Source organism: Salarias fasciatus, chromosome 23, assembly GCF_902148845.1.
Source record: "Salarias fasciatus chromosome 23, fSalaFa1.1, whole genome shotgun sequence".
NCBI lineage: Eukaryota > Metazoa > Chordata > Actinopteri > Blenniiformes > Blenniidae > Salarias > Salarias fasciatus.
The window spans coordinates 29,232,626-29,251,200 of NC_043766.1; the positions used below are offsets into that span (position 1 = coordinate 29,232,626).

Here is an 18,575-nt window from a genome sequence, read left to right on the forward strand (position 1 = left end):
GACATTTAATGATGCATCATCACAAAAGCATTAAAAAAAAATTAGCTGTATTTGATATCTTGATGTTTACTGACTGCTATGCAGTCTGTCCTCTTCCAATAGACCCAACATGCTATGCCGCTATTGTTTTACAGGAGCTGGAAATGGATAAATCTCTGCACAATTCATCTCACAAATATTCCAAAAAAATTCCTCATAGCATCCTTGCTTCCAGCAAACCACCACAGTCTAATTTCCCCAACTACTAAACATTTGAAACGATTTAGTAATTTTAACTTCAAAGTGTGGAAAGTAAAATTGATGGGTGCTTCTGGTTCTGTATTAATAAGACTGTGTGGCCCAAATGTAATCACGATGGGTCTAGTTTTTCATGTGAACAATAAAAACTTGCCTTTAGAAGTAGAAATAAAGAGGAAAATATGAACAATTTTATCAGTTTTCAGACTGGGTGCATGCCCTTCATTTATGAGAGTCCTCTGACATTTAGTGCTCTGAATCTACTCCTCAATAAAGAAAATCCTGCACTTTCCCATTACAAATGCATCCTTAATTGCAGCAGCTTGTCTTAACTGTATTCCACATTACTCACATGTTTCTTTAACCAAAAGACACAACACCACAAACTGCTCCAAATTCCAGAGTGAAAAGATTGTACGTAGACAAGTGCTTTTCGCTTTAGTTCATTGTTCACAATAATTGGGATTCCTGCAAGTGAAGTGGCAATCACTAATTAAACTGAAACCCAGATAGTAAAAATATTTCACATTTTTAAATCTGTTTACTGATGTAGTCTTTGTGTACAGAGTTTCTCTGTGGGTTTTATGCAATTTGCAAATGGCCTCGAGAGAATTCTCCACTTTTTTCTACTACAAATTTGGTGACTTGATGCTGTCTGTGAGTGTGTGGAGCTGTTTGTAGCATCATGAGCTCCATTTTATGGCTCTAAGTTGCCATAGTGCAAGACTGAATCAAGGCCAAGACCAGAGCATCCCAAGATCAAGACAAAACCCAGACCAGAGCACTTCAAGTCTAAGACAAAGCCAAGACTTTAAGGAGTCAAGATAAAATCAAGACCAAGACCAGAGCACCCCAATAACCAATACTAAGGCCTTGAAAATGTGGTCTTGAGACCACTCTGTAGTGTTACAACAATATTTGTTGTAATACTAGAGAAAATAAATAAAGTTGTAGTAATTTATGCTTCATTAACCTTTTAATACACAACCAACCTTGACTTAGCCGGGTTAGGCGTCAGCCTCCCATAGTGGTTGTATTGAGCATAAATGGGTAAATTGAGGATCAATCATGATCTCGTTAATTCAGGGTGAAAAGGACAAAAATCTACTTTTTGAGAAAGGTGGTGAGACCGTATCTCTGCCATAATTTCTGCCTATCTTAAAAATTAGGATTAACAAAATAAACACTTAAGTAGCTTATTTAATCAATTCAGTAGTTCCAATATTATCCACCCTTTCATGCACATAATCATAATACAACTATACACTTTTATACTATACACATTTTTTAGAAGAAAATATTTGTAGAAAAAAAACAAAACAAAAAAAAAAACAACATTATGTTGGTAAAGTTGACCGACTTTCGCTGTAAATGTTGATTTACACGCCCCACCGTTTAAAAGTGTTGAAAACTCCTCGGGTATGAGCCCAAGTTGTTCCCTATAATGTACAAATGTCTTGAATGAGATTCAACTCCACTGGTGTGAATGTGAATGGGTGAATGTTAATTAGTGTCAAGCTGTTTGACACTGCTGAAGCAGTGAAAATGTGCTACGTGAAATTCATTTACTTGGTGATCAAACCCACAACCTCCAAACAAAAAGATGAAGGTCACGCTGATAGACAGAGGAGCCTGTTGGTATTTCAGCAGAGGAGTAAATCCTTCATCGCGTTGCGGGTTGAATCAGGGCACAAAAATTAATCTGCTTTTAAAACAACACAGGGCGCGGTAGGTTTATTTATAGAGCACCTATCAGAGTGGAATGATTTCAAGTACTTCAGTTGAACATCATAAAAAATTTAAACAAAGGGATAAGGTGTGCTGTATAATTACAATATCAATACACTCAAACTATTTTATTTTCAAATTGCTGTTGTAATTACCATTTGAGAAAGTGTCCTTCCCACTCTATTGTATTAAAACCTATTTAAGACACAATTATGAAGATTATATGGATGGTTTAGAAGTATCCTTTTTTCACTCACCTTCCACACAAGCAGGTAATTTGAATAATCAACCAGCTATCTTTCTTTAGTGTTGCCTTTTCTTGTCTTTCAAGGAGTTTCACAATCACAGTGGATTGTCTAACATGCTAAGGAGAGGTGGATGAGGAGAGAAATATTTGTGGTAGCATCTCCGTTTGTTTCCAAATCTTAAGCTGCTGTTCTTTCACAACAGTGTCAACAATCCCATTTAAGAACAAATCATTTAGATGTGTTTTATTACTAGAAAACCAACACTATACACAATACATTATGCATATCAAATCAAATCAAAATTTATTTAGATAGTGTTTTTCAAGAAATTAAATGCAGCACAAAAGTCTGGTGCATATCTGTACAAAATACAGTGAATTATATAACTATTAAAGTAATTGTAATAAGAGTCTTTTCATTTGTATTCTATACCGCTTTACACAGGAAATAATAACACTGACTACTTGTGACCTGTGGGAAGAAATAATCATATCGCAAAGAAAATGGGAAGATCATGCAAACTCCACTCAGAACCTGTAATTCAACTATCTTCCTGACCTCTACATCATGCAGCCCCCATGTAAAAGACGAAAGATTGAAAAAGGTACCGGTATAGTGCATAATGTGATACAACAGTAGGATACATTTTGGCTTGCTCTCTTGCCTGATGGTGAGAAGCTTGTTGATGCAAGTCCAGGCCTGTTCTGTGTGGAGTTTATGTCTTCTCACTGTGCAGAGTTGGGTTTACTTCCTCTTTTTAATGCACATATATTTAAGGTTAAGTTTAAATTGCATTTCAACATGAATTTAAGCCTCTGTGTTTGCTGTGCAATGGACTGGCGATAGCTGTGATCAGCATCCCCAAATTAGGCTAAAACTACATCCAAATGAGGATAAAAATGTTTTAATAAAATCCCCAAACTAAGCTAAAACTATCTTCTAATTTGGCTAAAACTATCCCAACCAAGACTTCCTTAAACTTGGCTAAAATTACCCTCAAACCCACACAACTTTACACATGGGGAATGTTTTTAACGTGTGTGTTTTAAAATGGTCTTCAATAATAATGTGCACAAGCTTTAAATATGACAACATGAAGCAGTATTTCACTTGTTTTTGTGATCCGTGTGCATGTGAACTGGAGGATGTTTTTTTTTTTTTTTTTTTTTTTTTTTAACCCACGCCCCGTGAACGCAACGTGAGCGACTCGCTGGGTCACGTGAGACGCTCGGCTAAGAATGCAGTGACGTGGTAGAGTTCCGTCAGTGTAGCGGTGTCTGACAGCCAGCGTACGCGGGCCAGCAGCTGCCTTGGCCGGCTGAGGAATCCGACAAGGAGTCGGTCCATGACGGAGCTCGGAAACAAAGATCCAGGAGGAGAAAAACAAGTCAGGGGTGGACTGACAGAGCAAAAGAGGGGAGGTGACGGTAGTTACTGTCTCTGGTATCCCTTATCGGAGCAGGGGGGATGTGTTTTGGCAGTGATTGGAGTCAGAGGTGTGAGATGATATTTTTTATTTTTTGATGTTTTATTTTTTTTTCTCTCTCTTTCTTTTCCCTGCGCGTCTCCTGCACACAAGCCGGCGGAGCATCGTGAAGTACCAGCCGCGCTCCTGACGCTCGGTCGCACTCTGGATGAAACGTGCGCGGATGCTTTTGGTGTTTTCTCTTAAAACATTACATTTTAAAAAATAAAATAAAACACACATCTGAGAAGGACGGAAAAACTTGGACGACATCTGGAAATAACTGTTTGAAAAGAAAAGAATTAAAGAAAGAAAAAAAGAAAAAAAATCCAGGTGAAGACTGAGAAGAAAATTAAAAAAAAATCTGAAGTAGTAGTGAGAGGGGAGCAGAAACAAGGAGCCGGACAGGGAGGAGAGGAGGAGTCGCAGCAGACAGGAGGACAACCAAAAAACCTGCAGGTTTGTGGAGCCTGCCTGTGGGGATGAAGGCGAGCAGGGACGTAGCACATCCGAGGTGTCAGTGCCGTTGAGAAGAAAGGAGGAGGCAGCTTCGGTTTTCAGTCCCGGGGAGGCGGTGATGGCGGGCGCAGGCGCCGGGGCGCGCACTCCCGGAGAGCGGACCGCAGCCCCGTCAGCAGCCGCAGCGGCTCCAGCAGCATGAGGAGGAGGAGGTACGCAGCAGCGCCGCTCGTCTCATCAGTCCTCCACATCCTCATTATTCATTTAGCCTTCCCCGCCCTTCTCTCCCCTCCATTACATCCACCTTTCCCCGCCGCCTTGACTCCCATCCATTTATCCATCAATCAATTCCTCCACCTTTGTCCTAAGATCAGGCTTCTTCCTCCCCATCACACACTTTGTGAAACGTTGCAGGCAGGCGTTGGAGCCTGGTGGTGCACAGAAAAATTAAGATCACTTGTAATATCTTATTTAATTTTATTTGATTTTATTTTATTATTGTTCTCGCCTAAGTAGAATTCCTGGGATAGGCTTCATTTCCCCCTCTTTGCCAGTCATTCTTCCCCTCAATGTGGGGTTAGCAAAGGTACCATATTTGTCTTCGAATAGGGGTCAGTAGTCCATACTGTATTCGTTTATATAAAATCAAGCTGAGGGAACTCCTCCCTGGATGTGCCAAGAAGTGAAGCCAAAGAGTTCCAATTGATCCAGTTCAATTAACAAGGCTTTTTATCCACTTCATCACGTCAAGCTGCTGGCACTGAAAACTGTGCATACTTAGGGATATCTGCTAAATGCTGAGATGGACATTAAAGAAGGAAGAAGGGGGGAAAAAGCAGTCAAACTCACCATCTGGGTGTTCACTCTGCCCACTGGACTATGAAACTTTAATAGGGTCTAATTTTCAAACCACCTCATAATTTATTACCGTGACGACTGAACCGACATCCTCCAGAAAATGGTCGGGCTTTATTAGCAAAGTAGAACACAGAATGAGGTTTAAATTCAGTGGGTGAAAGTTTGCAGGGAGAAAAAGGTAGATATCACACTCTGGGAGAGCAAGAAAATCACTGTCATATAATATTTACTACAGCTGCCAGAGCTTTATTTCCCAGGAGTCTCTTGTATATCTGAGACTGTGTTTTAAGAGCCTGTTATGTGTTTTATTCCAGACTTTATACAGGGTAAATTAATTTGAATAATACCTTGTATCTTCACATTATGTGATGAAGTGTGTGAATACATGTCGCTTTACAAGAATCACATAAACATAACTTTTTTTTTCCTTTAATTTGCTGTTATCTCATTGAACCAAGTGAATTAGACAATGTGCATCCATTCTGACCAGGGTCACTACGGCTTCAGTCCATCCCAGCAGTTTTAATCAGGGTGCCTATAGAGTTTTATTTCTGAAATAATTCCGTTTGGATTGAATTATTCATGATTCAGTCTATTCAGTGGAAACAACATTAAATAGCTCATAAAAAATCAAAACCAAAATAAAATCCCCAGATTGCTTTTATTTTACAAATATTTGTAAAAAAAAAAAATAAATAAGGACCTCAGTGTCACATTAGGCAAAAGAATGTTTACTATTTTTTCTTTCGAGAGACTAAAACTGCACCTAACTTGATCGAAGCTGCAAAATACTGTTTATTCTTTAGTCATTTGATACATCCATGATCATAGTTTAATCTTCTGCAGGACTATATCCAGATGTGGAGGACTGGAGCTACTCCAGCGACCTGAGCTCATGTTATTCTCGTCCTCAGGGACCATTGCATCAAAATTGCTGTTAATCACTAGAATGGCATTTCAGCTAGTAATGCAGGAGATGACTATTTCAAAACCAGGACATTCAAAACTTAACTTTCTTCTCAGCTGTGGACACCAGGGTATTTTTTTTTCTTTTTCTTTTTTTCTGAACTGACCCTTTCAGGATCAGATATGGTAATGTGGGATGATCGAGGGGCTCAAGTGGCCTGGCCCACATCTGACCAGCCTCTAGTGATGACGGCTGAAGAAAAAAATAAAAACACTAAATACACAGCTGGCGGTCCAGTGTCACTCATCTGCTCTGCAACACTTAGCAAGGATACAACTCCTCCGGTCCCTGCGGTGCTATCCTAGTTGAGTCAGATACACACCAAACAACATTTTCAGAGGGTCACTTCATGTATCCCTTAAAACATCATCTCTCTTTCTCTGTATTTCTCAGATTTGTTTCATAGTCATAGTCTTTTGTTTTCCAATGCTTTGCTGCTAGTCATTTCTTACAATGCATGCATTTAGGGGAAAACAAAAGGTCACAGATTAGGACAGTGGACCTGTAATGTGGAACTTTGCTTTAGGAGTCAATCAGCTGCTGAAAGATCCATAATGTCCTGTATTTAATGTAAATCCCATAACGGTCAGTCTACAGAAGACAGTCATTGGTGTCATCTACATATCAACTGAAATATGCAGCATAGCAATGGGCTATCTTCCCCAGTTAAACATATGGTGCAAATACCCCTGGGCCAAGAATAGACCCCTGGGTCACCCCATTATGCCCATTACCCTTGAGAGCGCTATTACCGAAACCAGTCAACCCATTCGGTACAATTTCAAACCTTCAGCTTAGTGTATTCTGAAAAGTACAATGAGGTTTATTACGTATTTTTATTATATGTATATATGTATATGTATATATATATATATATATATATATATATATATATATATATATATATATATATATATATATATATGTATATGTGTGTGTGTGTGTGTGTGTGTATATATATATATATATATATATATATATATATATGAACTCCATGTTTCTCCTTATGGCGGTAAAGACCTGGCAAGCCTTCTCTATCATCATCAGGGTGCTTGCATTTTGTGAGGTTGTTTCTGACTATATGAAGCATTTTTAGACTGCTAAAGTGGTGAAAACACACAGCTTAAGTGAACGCCATGAAACAATAAATAGGACAGACAGTTGAAATGGTTTGCAGAAATATGCGAAAAAGGCTTGAAGTAGAGCTGACAAAGTGTGATGGACAAATTGCCTAAATAAAACACATAAACAGTTGAATTGTGTGGATAGAAAAAAATGTTGAATGACTGTGGCTTATAGTGTGAGAAGAATGGTAGAGAGCAAAGAAATGGATGAACTATTACACTGGGTAGGGAAAATCAATGATTTTTTTTTACCCAGGTCAATGTAATGAACATAAAACTGGATGAAACACAGTCATGTTTGTGTGAGCTTGTGCAGACAAGTGACAAAATCAAGGAAAACACATTACAGGTCTTCATTTATACTGTAGGAGCTCTCAATGAAGTTATGAAAGCAGCCTTTTTGGGGAGCAAAAGTTTGAAAATGTTATTTTATCTGTCTCAGTCCATGACTAGACCACCTTTTGCCCCCAAAGTATCTTCACCACTTTGACCGCGCACATCTCAGTTGGCTTAAATTGGCTGAGTACGAAAACACTCACCTTGGACAAATTGGCTTAAGCCAATCACTCTGTAGACCATTCTGTGATTGTCTTATGAATCATATATTCTGCATTTGGGATTTGTTATTTCTGTGACGCAGCTGATGATGAAAAACAACCATTATTGGATTGCGGTTCACCCTCCCTCGGACAGGGGTGTCAAACACATTTTAGTTCAGAGGCCATGCATCCGGCCCAATTTCATGTTGAGTGGGCTGGACCAGTGAAATAGCGCCATAGTAACCTTTTGATTTCAATTTTAATTTTCCTTATGTGTGACACAGAGTACATGTGATTAAAATGTCTATCTTTCACAAATTCAAACAATTACAATGGAAAATGGCTACAATCTCAAGATGAGGCCAATTTTAATGATGAATAGCAGTGAATTGTAAAAATAAAATAAAATAAAAAAAAATGTGTCCTATTGCTGTTGTGTTATGCATGTTTTTTACAAACTCTTCCAACAACATCACTTCGAGGTTAATACTAGTTAGTTAGCATCGAGGTAGCTAGCTTTCATGGCAGCATTACTGATGACTCAGCTTGAGTTTCAGTCTTGTATTGTGTCTGCCACTCTTAGGAAATTTGCTCCCGTCAAACAAAATCTATGTTTTCTTAGAAATAGTTGCAATTTGCTTGGTGGTTTTGGTGGACTGGATGGTGGTCTCTTGGGGGTCAGTTTTGGCTCATGGCCCTTATATTTGGCATCCCCGCTCAAGGACGACTAATACCCTCAAGCCATGCTAGCTGTTTGCCTTTCTCTGCAGCACCCATGGATTCCCTCATTGACCAGGTTGTTCTGGCTTCAGCTTGTTTCATTCCATAACACTCAGCAAACTAACTGCTACTATTTTATGACTGAATCATTTAAAGGTCCCATATTATGCAAAATTCACTTTACAATGATTTTGTAACAGTAATATACGTCCTGAGCCTGTCCACAAACCCCCCCCAAAATTACAAAAGTCTATTCTCTCCTTCTCTTGCTCGCTCCACCTTTCAGCAAATGTGTGCTCAAATGCTCCGTTTTGAAATTCTCTGGTTTGTGACGTCAATAATCCAAATTGCGCCTCCTCCAGGTTGGCGACGCCGGCAGACAGCCCCCGGACAATTCCATTTATGCCGTGTGTGTTTGTGCTTGCAAACGCTGCTCTGATTAAGGGACATATGATGCCTTTTTCACTTTGTGAAGAGTTTCTTATAGTAGTATGTGTTGCTGTAGCCTCATTAAGACGTTCAAATTTGAAAATGATCTTTTTCCTCCTTGCCTGGTTACATCACATTTTTGAAAATGAAGCTGAAACTTAAGCTGAAATGCGTTGAGATGCGTTCAAGTACATCCCGGAAAGTAGGCTGTGAAAAACAGGCTGCTCTGATCAGGGCTCCTCAGAGCCACTTTTTAGACCGCTCAAACTCCGAACATGGGATGAATTTTGGGGCAAACAAACGTATATACTATGTTTTTGGGCTTCTGTGACCTATATGACGTGACTGAAAAGTAGCATATATGGGAGCTTTAAAGAAAATGGTTGAATGGTACCATTCCAGTTTGAAGCTGTAATTTTCCATAACTTGTTCCCAGTAGACCTAAAATAGTGCAAAGATTCATGTCGTTCATGCACCTCACAGCGTCTGGAAGAAAGAAAGAAAGAGCTGAAATTGTGAATTTAAAGACAAACTTGAACTCTCACCTCTTCCTAACAATCCTTGTTCTTTTTGGCAGAACTTTTTGCTTCAATCAGATGGCAAACAACGTTCAGAAAAATGGCCTGATGTTGAAGCAGAGGGCGGCAGAGGGAGGAATAAACTGATAAGGGTAAGGAATGATTAACATGAAACTTCAGCATTGTTGTGAAGAGGCATTTCGACTTGCCAGCACCAACCTTTTCTTCTAGATATCTGCTGTGACCCAAGCCCAGGGCTCAATCCCCCAGAAGGTTCGTTTTAAGATGAGCTCAGCAGGACCTCCAGAAGAACAAAAACAGATATGATATTCTTAAAAGTTATCACTGTGCTGGCCATAGTGGCAGCAAAACTACTCCGGAGTAGTTTCTGCCAACATAAGCAATGCAGTGAGAAAGCAAGGTGAAGCATTTGTAGCTGCATCAAGCGAGATAGAGTAAATATATTGATAATGAATCAATCACTTAGTCACCTTTTAAGCTAAAATCGCTGTTTCTGTTTTCTAATAGTCACCGGATAGGTGTTTTTCCCCGGTTTTGCATGGCAGTTAAATGATTATAATCAGGGTTTCATGCCAAGAGGCAGTTTGAATAGTAATTCATCATTGTTTTATAGACAAACTAATTAATTAAAAAGAGATTGGGCCTGGAAGAGGTGGCCCTCAGCACAGCATCCACAACATCTATTACTTATGTCATGGACTAGTGTTTTCTCACATGTTGAAGAACCCCGAGCTCAGCCAGATGAAGGCCATGCACCACAACACTGCATTAACATTAGAATAAATCATGAATGTAGCGCCTGCTCCAAGGCGGTGTTATTAGACGAAAAGGGAACCTCGGCCAGCCACATAATCACTCAGGCCTGTTTCAATAAAGCAGAATTTAACCTCTAACTTTGGTGAACAGACACTCTAAGCAGCTCATAAACGGAAGCTGCAGCTTCTTTTTTTTTTTTTCCAGGGGAAAATGTGTCACTATCACAAAGTGCACTGTTTTACTGAATGAAGGTCATATCCTCATTGACATCGGCAAAGCTTGTTTTGCATTCATCACGCATATTGTTGAGGCAAAAAAAAAAAAAAAAAACACAGGCCAGACAGCTTTCAGGCATTGAAACAAAGAAAGAAAACTGTAGAGAAAGCAGGTATTTCTTTTTTTTCAACTCAACATTTTCCTCCAGGTTTGAGACTGATGTGGCAACAGAGTATTATAGCTTATGCCCAGTATGTCACCACTGTCCTACTCCCCCAGCATCCGTTCTGATTATTGACCGCTGCAGAATCGCTGGGGCTTTAATTAGTGCTAGTGTAACTAATTGGCTTGCATAGAAGTGACATTGATGGGAGGGAAGAAAATGAATTAATGAGGAGAGGCATTGGCAGATTAAATGGTACTGCTAAAAAGTAAAAATGGATGTCTGATCTCCTGGCAGAATTGACATTTAAGTGGAAATCAACCAAACAAAGCCATCCACGGTCATCCACTGTGATTGTGGGCATGTGTCGTGATGGGTGGCTGTTTTTCTCATGCATTTACGTGTATATGTGCATCGTGTGTGTGCGTGCCCGTCATCACAGCTCATGTAACTAGATGTTCATTTAGTTGACAGCAGAAATCTCTCAAGCACTGGATATGCTTGGATGTAAAGTATGTTAACCTTTAAAACAAAGCCGGCCCTGGCCCCTCTCATTCTCTTGTAATTGCTTGCGCAGGGTAAGCACACTCGCTTGAAAAGGTTATCGTGTTCCTTGTCAGTTGTCGTGATGAATGAGCAAACATAGCAGGAAATGAAAATTGGAAACTTTAGAAAAAATCTTTCCCATGCTGAGCCAGATTGTAGCATTTGCAGAAAATAATGCTCTGTTGTTCAGTATCTGCAAATTATTAAAGGAAAACAGGGAAATAATCTACAAAAGGCAATGCAGGCAGCCAGTGAATTAACACACTGAGAAAGGAAGGATGGATTTTCGACTGCTACGCTGCTGCTACATTAATATTCACTAGAGTCGAGTACAACCTCCAAGTTTTTGCTGGCATATTCTGTTTTCTCTAGTGATGTGTGTCTGCTGCTTGCGCGTGACAGCAGTGATGATATATGTTTTTGCCGTGGATATAATTATGCATAATATGTGCATGCATTTTCTTTTGTGTGCAAGTCCAAACAGATTCAACCAAAAGCATATATTTGTTGTGAACGTTATTATGTGTGACCTGCACACACACACACACACACACATATATATATATATATATATATATATATATATATATATATATATATGTATGTATGTATGTATGTATGTGAGTGTATATATATATATATATATATATATATATATATATATATATATATATATATATATATATATATATATATATATATATATATACATATATACATATATATGTGTGTGTGTGTGTAGGAGATGAGATCTGTGGTGTGTTTTTTGTTGTGTACATGTCTTTATGTGCAGGATGTGTTTGTGCAAAGTGATTGTTTGCTTTGGTGCGCTTAGGGAATCATTGTGTGCATACATGCTCTCCTTTGTGCCTCTTGCTTTGCACAACCCTCTTCTGGGCAATGGCAGTAATGGCTTTCACTTTTGTCCACAGTGTTGCATGTTTTTGTGCCTGCTTGCCCTGTATGTCCTGAATTTATGCCTGTTAGAAGACGGAGCATCCTAGGTGATCTCAACTAGACAGTAGGCTGCATTGATAAGCGCGAGGTGGAAGGTGAATGGCGGGTGAATGCTGTTATCGCCAGAGGCTAGTTCAGGCTTCAGCACCACTGCCTGCTGGACCCTGAAAACTCATTTTGACAGATGCATCTACCTCCCGAGCTGTTGACGCGTAGTGGGGGACTGATGACACTTGCTCGCCCATGCGGCTCAGAGTAACGTTAGCTGGCACCACATAGAGCAAACCTGCAATTTATACTGCTGCCCCAGGCATTAAGCTGAATAATGACATGCAAGAAAGAACCACCATCTCACCATGCCCTGCACCAGTCAGCTCAAAAGTTTTTACTAATGACTTAGAATATTTCCTTACGATTTAAAATGTTCCTCTTTGCTGAATTTGTGATGATCAAGATGTTATTGGTGTACTCTGGGACATTATGGCTGTATTGGTGAGATAAAATCATCGTGAAAATGCACATTATTCTTTATGACTACACTCACAAAGGAGGGCCTTTTTACCATCATGAACTTGTCATTTTCAAAACAACAGTACCTCCTTCTTCCACAGATGTGCTCACAACAGTGTTTCCCCAATTTCTTTCTCTCATCCCCAGTTTGTGTTGTGTACTCCATCCCCATCCAATCAAAGATGCTACAATGTCGGCATATTGATTCAGCCTTTCCTTTTTAAAAATGTTAAGTCAGCTTACCAAAAGAGCCATTTCCCATATTGGATGCTGCTTGCACACAAAGCTGTAATTGAGTTTTATTTATTTATTTATTTGTTTGTTTATTTATTTATTTATTTATTTATTTATTTTGCATCTGAAAAAAATAATTCAGAATTACTGTGAGTGTGTCAAAACAAACCATGAATAAAATGATTAAAATTCCTGCTCATTTCTTCCTGTAAATAGAATTAAAAAGTACATCTGCAACACAGACAATTGACATGTGGCTTAGTGCCAGTGAATAGGAGGTGCTTCTTGGATAGCTTCCAGGACTGTTTTCTCAGCTTCCCTTTATTTTTTTTCTTTTTCCTCTTTTCAGATTACAGAGAGCAAACACAGAGGAGGTGACCCTTATCATATCCTGAAGGAGACGAGACATAGAGCATGACCCTGTGTTTGTCTACAGTACCAAAGAAGAGGCAAGGAGGAGCCTTCCTGGCCAGAGAATTGCCACCTTCCTAGCTCTGACAGGAGCCCTTTCAACCCTGCTCCGAGCTACACTGGGGGGCTCAAGCAGTCCCCCGACTCCACCAGGAGGCTCACTCCAACCCATCTGCCAGCTCAGATAACCCTCTGATCGTTGGCAACCACATGTTTGAGGTGACTGCATGTGACCGCCGCCCTTTCTCGTGCAGCAGCAGCAGCCTCCTGCGACCCCAACCTGCATCATGCAGTGGAGACGGCGGCACTGCTGTCCCATCAAGATGACCTGGACCGTCAAGCGTTCGCTCTTTCGGACTCATGTGGCTGGCCTCCTCTCGCTGGCCCTGCTCTTCACCCTCTTCTTATTTTTTAGTCATCAAGACTGGTTACCCGGACGTAGTGGGGCCCGCGAAAACCCCCTGGCCTACACTGTCAGGGGCTTTCGCAGCCCCAAGGGAGAGGCCAACCAGAGCAGCTCCCTCAGGAGCATGTGGAGGGAGACGGGGAATGTAGCGCCAAAGCCTCTGCTCAACCTCAGCTCGCAGCAGGCAGAAGGGGCAGCAGGAGAGGCAGCGGGAGGAGGAGGTGGAGTGGGGGGAGGTGGCGGAGGAGCCAGGATGGGTGTAATGGGGCTTGGGGACACCATGAGCGCAAACAATAGTTTACAGAAAGAGATGGGCGTAGGTGGGAGACTTAGCGCTCAGCCCTACCGGTACATCTTGAATGAGCCCTTCAAGTGCCGAGACAGCACCCCCTTCCTCATCCTCCTCATTGCTGCAGAGCCAGGACAAGCCGATGCACGCAATGCAATACGCCAGACCTGGGGAAATGAGAGTGTAGCGATGGGCCTGGGGTTTGTCCGTCTTTTCTTGCTAGGCACAGGGCAGAGCTCAGACACCTTGCTTCAGAGCAGCATAGAGGAGGAGAGCCGTATTTATCATGATATCATCCAACAGGACTATCAGGACACATACTACAACCTGACCATCAAAACCCTGATGGGCATGAACTGGGTGGCCACCTATTGCCCTCATGCCTCCTATGTAATGAAGACGGACAGTGACATGTTTGTCAATACAGAATATCTAATCCAGAAGCTGCTGAAACCCGAGATGCCCTCCAAACAGAGGTACTTCACCGGCTACCTGATGAGGGGATATGCACCAAACCGAAACAAGGACAGCAAGTGGTACATGCCACCGGAGCTGTATCCGAGCGAGCGCTACCCAATATTCTGCTCAGGCACGGGGTACGTGTTCTCAGGGGACATGGCTGAGCTGATCTATCAGGCCTCACTAAGCATACGCAGGCTGCACCTGGAGGACGTTTATGTGGGGATCTGCCTGGCCAAGCTGCGCATCGACCCGGCACCCCCTCCCAACGAATTCCTCTTTAACCACTGGCGGGTGTCTTACTCTAGTTGTAAGTACAGCCACCTGATCACCTCCCATCAGTTCCACCCCAATGAACTCATCAAGTACTGGAACCACTTACAGAGCAACAAGCACAATGCCTGCATCAATATGGCCAAGGAAAAGAACGGCAGGTACAGACATCGAAAGTTCCATGGAGAGAGACCTCCATGAGAACTCCTGTGACCACGACCCGCCTCAAAAAATACACTGTAACTACAGCTAGTGGGAGGGCATGTTGAACTCAGCACTATACTCTATATTGGGAAAAGCACATTGTTTTTGGTATTGTGTACAGTCGATGATTCAAACTATTTTTTTAATTTTAAAAATGTTAAGTATTGTAAACCTATTGAGCTATTTCTAAAAGGGAGAATGGGGAACATCTGTCTGTGTGATTTAGAGCGTGCAGAAAAAAAGAGAGAAAAAAAGCTCAAGAGTGGTCTTCATGACGATTCAGGTGCCAACAGAAATGTGGTTATTCATGTTCTCTTTTAGAGATTAGTACAGTATGTCGCACTCTACAAGTACGAAACGAAAAAATAAAAATATTCTGACACAGCAGTGTTTACACAGACAAAGGGAATTGTATGTGTATCATGTGGGAAAGTGACACTACCTAAATATGAGTGAATGGTATGAATCGTTGACCAGTTATGCTGCCCTGTTTCTCAGTGTTTACTTTACAGACCTATCAAAGAACACTAAACTCTAAAGAGAAGGTTTATCTGTCATATACTGTATTTTATTTTTAAAGAAAAGAATTAAGAAAAACCAATATGGAGCACCCAGAATCACATCAGAAATGACTGAGATTGTATTTTTTAAAGCTTTACAGTGAGTATGACTCTGCACTTGAGCAAATGTGCAATGAATCTATTAAACAATTAAATGTATTGAATTCATATGGTTTCAAAGTTGTGTGTGTTATTTGTGGAGAACAATTCATCATACAAGCACTACCAACTTATCACTTCAGAGTACACATATTAGAGCACATCAGCACAGTGGATAGCAGACTTGAGTAAAGCAAGAAGGTCCTGGGTTTGAGTACAATGTTGTCAAAAACATCTTTAAGGTGGAATACAACATTTTCTCGAAAAGACGAAGCCCCACGTCTGTTACTCACTTTTTGAACAACGCGCATGCGCCAGACCATCCGCCCAGCTCTCCTGCTTCTCCCAGAAAACGCGGAAGTGTACGAGCGCGATCTCCTCTTCTCCGGCGTGCACGGCTCTGTACAGTTTCTGCGATCTGCCTCGCTCATAAATAAAGCTTTTTTTTCCCGAAACAGCTACAGTTTCATTATGTCAGACTCGCCATCGGTAAGTACGAGCTCAGAAGCTCACCGGCTACATAAACACTCTGAATGCGCATGCACAAAAGGGAGAAGCTGATTGGGCGCAAGCACGGAGAACCGCCTTACGAAAGCAGCTCGTCAGAATGATTGACAAACAGACCCACCAATTATTTAGGTGATCCACCCGGAAATCAAAATGTTGTATTACACCTTTAAGCTTTCAAAGCTAAATGGTGACGCTAAAGCACTATTTACACAACATTTCAAAGTCTTTTTTTTTTTCTCTCAGATATATTTTGCATTTACACAGCAGCGTTTTGAAAAGGAAGTCCATTTACGCAGAGTAGTTGGCATGTTGGTTCACAAGTGGGTGTTTGCTTTTTTTAAATCAAGCCGCACACACGTGCGCAGAGAAGAATTCATAATATAAACATGAATGATGGAGAGTGGCAAACAATGGTAGGGACAGATGACACATTTGAGTTGTGACTTGCAACCATAAAACTACCAAGTTCCAGGAGACGATGGAGTGAGAGCCACGGGGAAAGCATTATTATTGTCCATCTAATCATGCATGTGCAGAACTATTTTCTACAATCTTGGAGCACATGCACAGTAGCTGTGTTTTGGAAGAATTACCATTGTTTCCATGGAGGTGGAGGCAGACTGATTTAAAAAAGTTCCACATTGGAAGCCATTTTCAAAAAGAAGGGCTTTCAGTGGCTCAGGGCACAGTTCCCATATGAATCCCCCCATATTTTCCATTTTCAATTGAAAATGTCATGTAAGCATGGCCCAAACGTCTCACAGGTGTGTGTGTGTGTGTGTGTGTGTGTGTGTGTGTGTGTGTGTGTGTGTGTGAGGCCGTCTGTCTCTGTCCTTTGACTGACGGGTGTACTGTCCTTGGTAAAACCTGCCTTTGCTCACAGTCAGCTCGATAGTTTGATAGAGCAGTATCAGCTATGAATAGAAGGTTGTATAATCAATGATAGCTGCAAAACGTGTCATTGAACTTCTGCTCTTAACATGGGATTTTCAGTGAGAAACTGAATAACATTAGAGTGACTGCACACAGCCAACATTCAGCTAGAAAAAAAAAAAACAAGAAAAAGGCACATTGAGCAACAGTGCTGTTCTTTTATGGCTGTATGACTGTAAGTGGTGCCACACTGATTTTGCATGCAGGTAAATGTTTCCAACATCACTTGTTCCATCCAGCTCTAAATCAGATTATCCAATCTGTACCCAGTGTGACCGCCAATACATGAATGAACGCTACACTTTCTTGTGGTAGGTCGCTTTCTGTCTGACCCGTCACATCAAAATTATTACAAAATTTTATTCTGCCAAAATTTGTGAATGCAAAAAATTTGGTGTTTTGAAAGTCATGGTATGAAGCTGAGAGGCTGGGGTCACATCTCCACACGAGGCTGGCACCATGGCACTGTGTCATCTTTTATTTCTTCATTTCTTTTAGAGCTGAGAGACTTTTTTTTTCATCTTTCCTCTGTGATACATTTCATTGCTGCAACTTTTTCACTGACCACATGCGGCATCAGACCTGCTGTTGTGCACAACGATACACTGGGAACTGCATAATTTTGCATTCTCATTTCATAAAATATCCTCATCCATGTGACAGCTTTCGGAAAACTACCAAGCACACGGGAATGCCTAAAATGCTTTTAAAAAAGAGTATTTTTATTTGAGGCTCTGTTACGTTCACGTTTCAAAGTGAAAATGGAAATTTTCTTGTCATGTTTTGGGGTTTGGTTTACATAACAACGATGCTTGAAGTCAATGAAAATGGAACTTTTTGGAAATGCTCCTTGTACATGGGAAAGATGCATTTTTTTTCCTGACATGCTGCTTCTGCAGATATGCACCAATACCATGGTACACAGTTTTTCTGCACAAGCGGGAGTGGATGGACAATAAAAACAATGTTGGCCTCCAGAGTGCCATGATTCCCACTCCATATTCTCCTGGGCCTTTAGAGCAGTTTTAAAATTGAGACTCACTGTAAAGCAATCTGTCTTGATCGTCTGTCCATACAAATGTATGATTGTCTGAGCACATGTCTGTGTGGTTTCATTTACAAGAACAACCAGCAGAGACAACTCATCGCCTGGCATGCTAACTACATCGTTTTCAGCATTTCTGCTGTTTCTGTGAAAAAGGACATTGTTTTTAAAACATTTCTTTGCAAACACCAAACTTTCTGAAATGAAAATGCAAACATGATGCATTTTTACTTCAAATGTGGTGTAAACCGAGCCCAAGCAAAGTGTCCCAGCATGTGATTTAGATGGAGTGTAAAATATATACACTCTTTTGGAGGAGTGCAAAAGTAAAAACAGTGAGTAGTGCAAACATTTTGAAATCCTCTAGTGTTAGTTTAATGTACTCTCACAAGTGCAGAGAGATATCTGCTCTTTTCTGCACTACTGAGAAGTGTGTTTTCAAGGTTTTCACATTGATGGACAGTGGTGTTTTTGACAGAGCTGCACTGTGGAGGCCATTTTGAAAGGGCTAGTGTCCAACATTCAAGATAGCAAAAGTTTGTCTTCTTTATTTGAAAATGCTCTTGTCCAAACAAGAATTTAGAACCACATCTCTATATCTTGTTCTTTCACAGTCGACAAGTAAACAAAACGATCAGTAATTCTATCTGTCATTCTCTCTTCACTTCCTGTCCTTGATATGAAGTGACTT

General features: G+C 40.7%; 1 protein-coding gene across 2 annotated transcripts; it reads left to right on the forward strand.

The window, feature by feature from the left end:
* Positions 1-3,979: 3,979 nt before the first annotated feature.
* On the forward strand, positions 3,980-15,465 carry b3galt2 (UDP-Gal:betaGlcNAc beta 1,3-galactosyltransferase, polypeptide 2). 2 transcript variants are annotated; one of them, XM_030083183.1, is made up of 3 exons: positions 3,980-4,349; positions 9,352-9,444; positions 13,045-15,465. In XM_030083183.1, the coding sequence occupies exon 3, from the start codon at positions 13,394-13,396 to the stop codon at positions 14,732-14,734; it is 1,341 nt and encodes a 446-aa protein (XP_029939043.1). In that variant the 5' UTR covers positions 3,980-4,349; positions 9,352-9,444; positions 13,045-13,393; the 3' UTR covers positions 14,735-15,465. The 2 variants fall into 2 exon arrangements, with proteins under 2 accessions (XP_029939043.1, XP_029939042.1); XM_030083182.1 differs by lacking the exon at positions 9,352-9,444.
* Positions 15,466-18,575: the final 3,110 nt, after the last annotated feature.

Coding starts and splice junctions, on each gene's coding strand:
- b3galt2 (XM_030083183.1), top strand. CDS start 13,394: ATGCAGTGGAGACGGCGGCACTGCTGTCCCATCAAGATGACCTGGACC.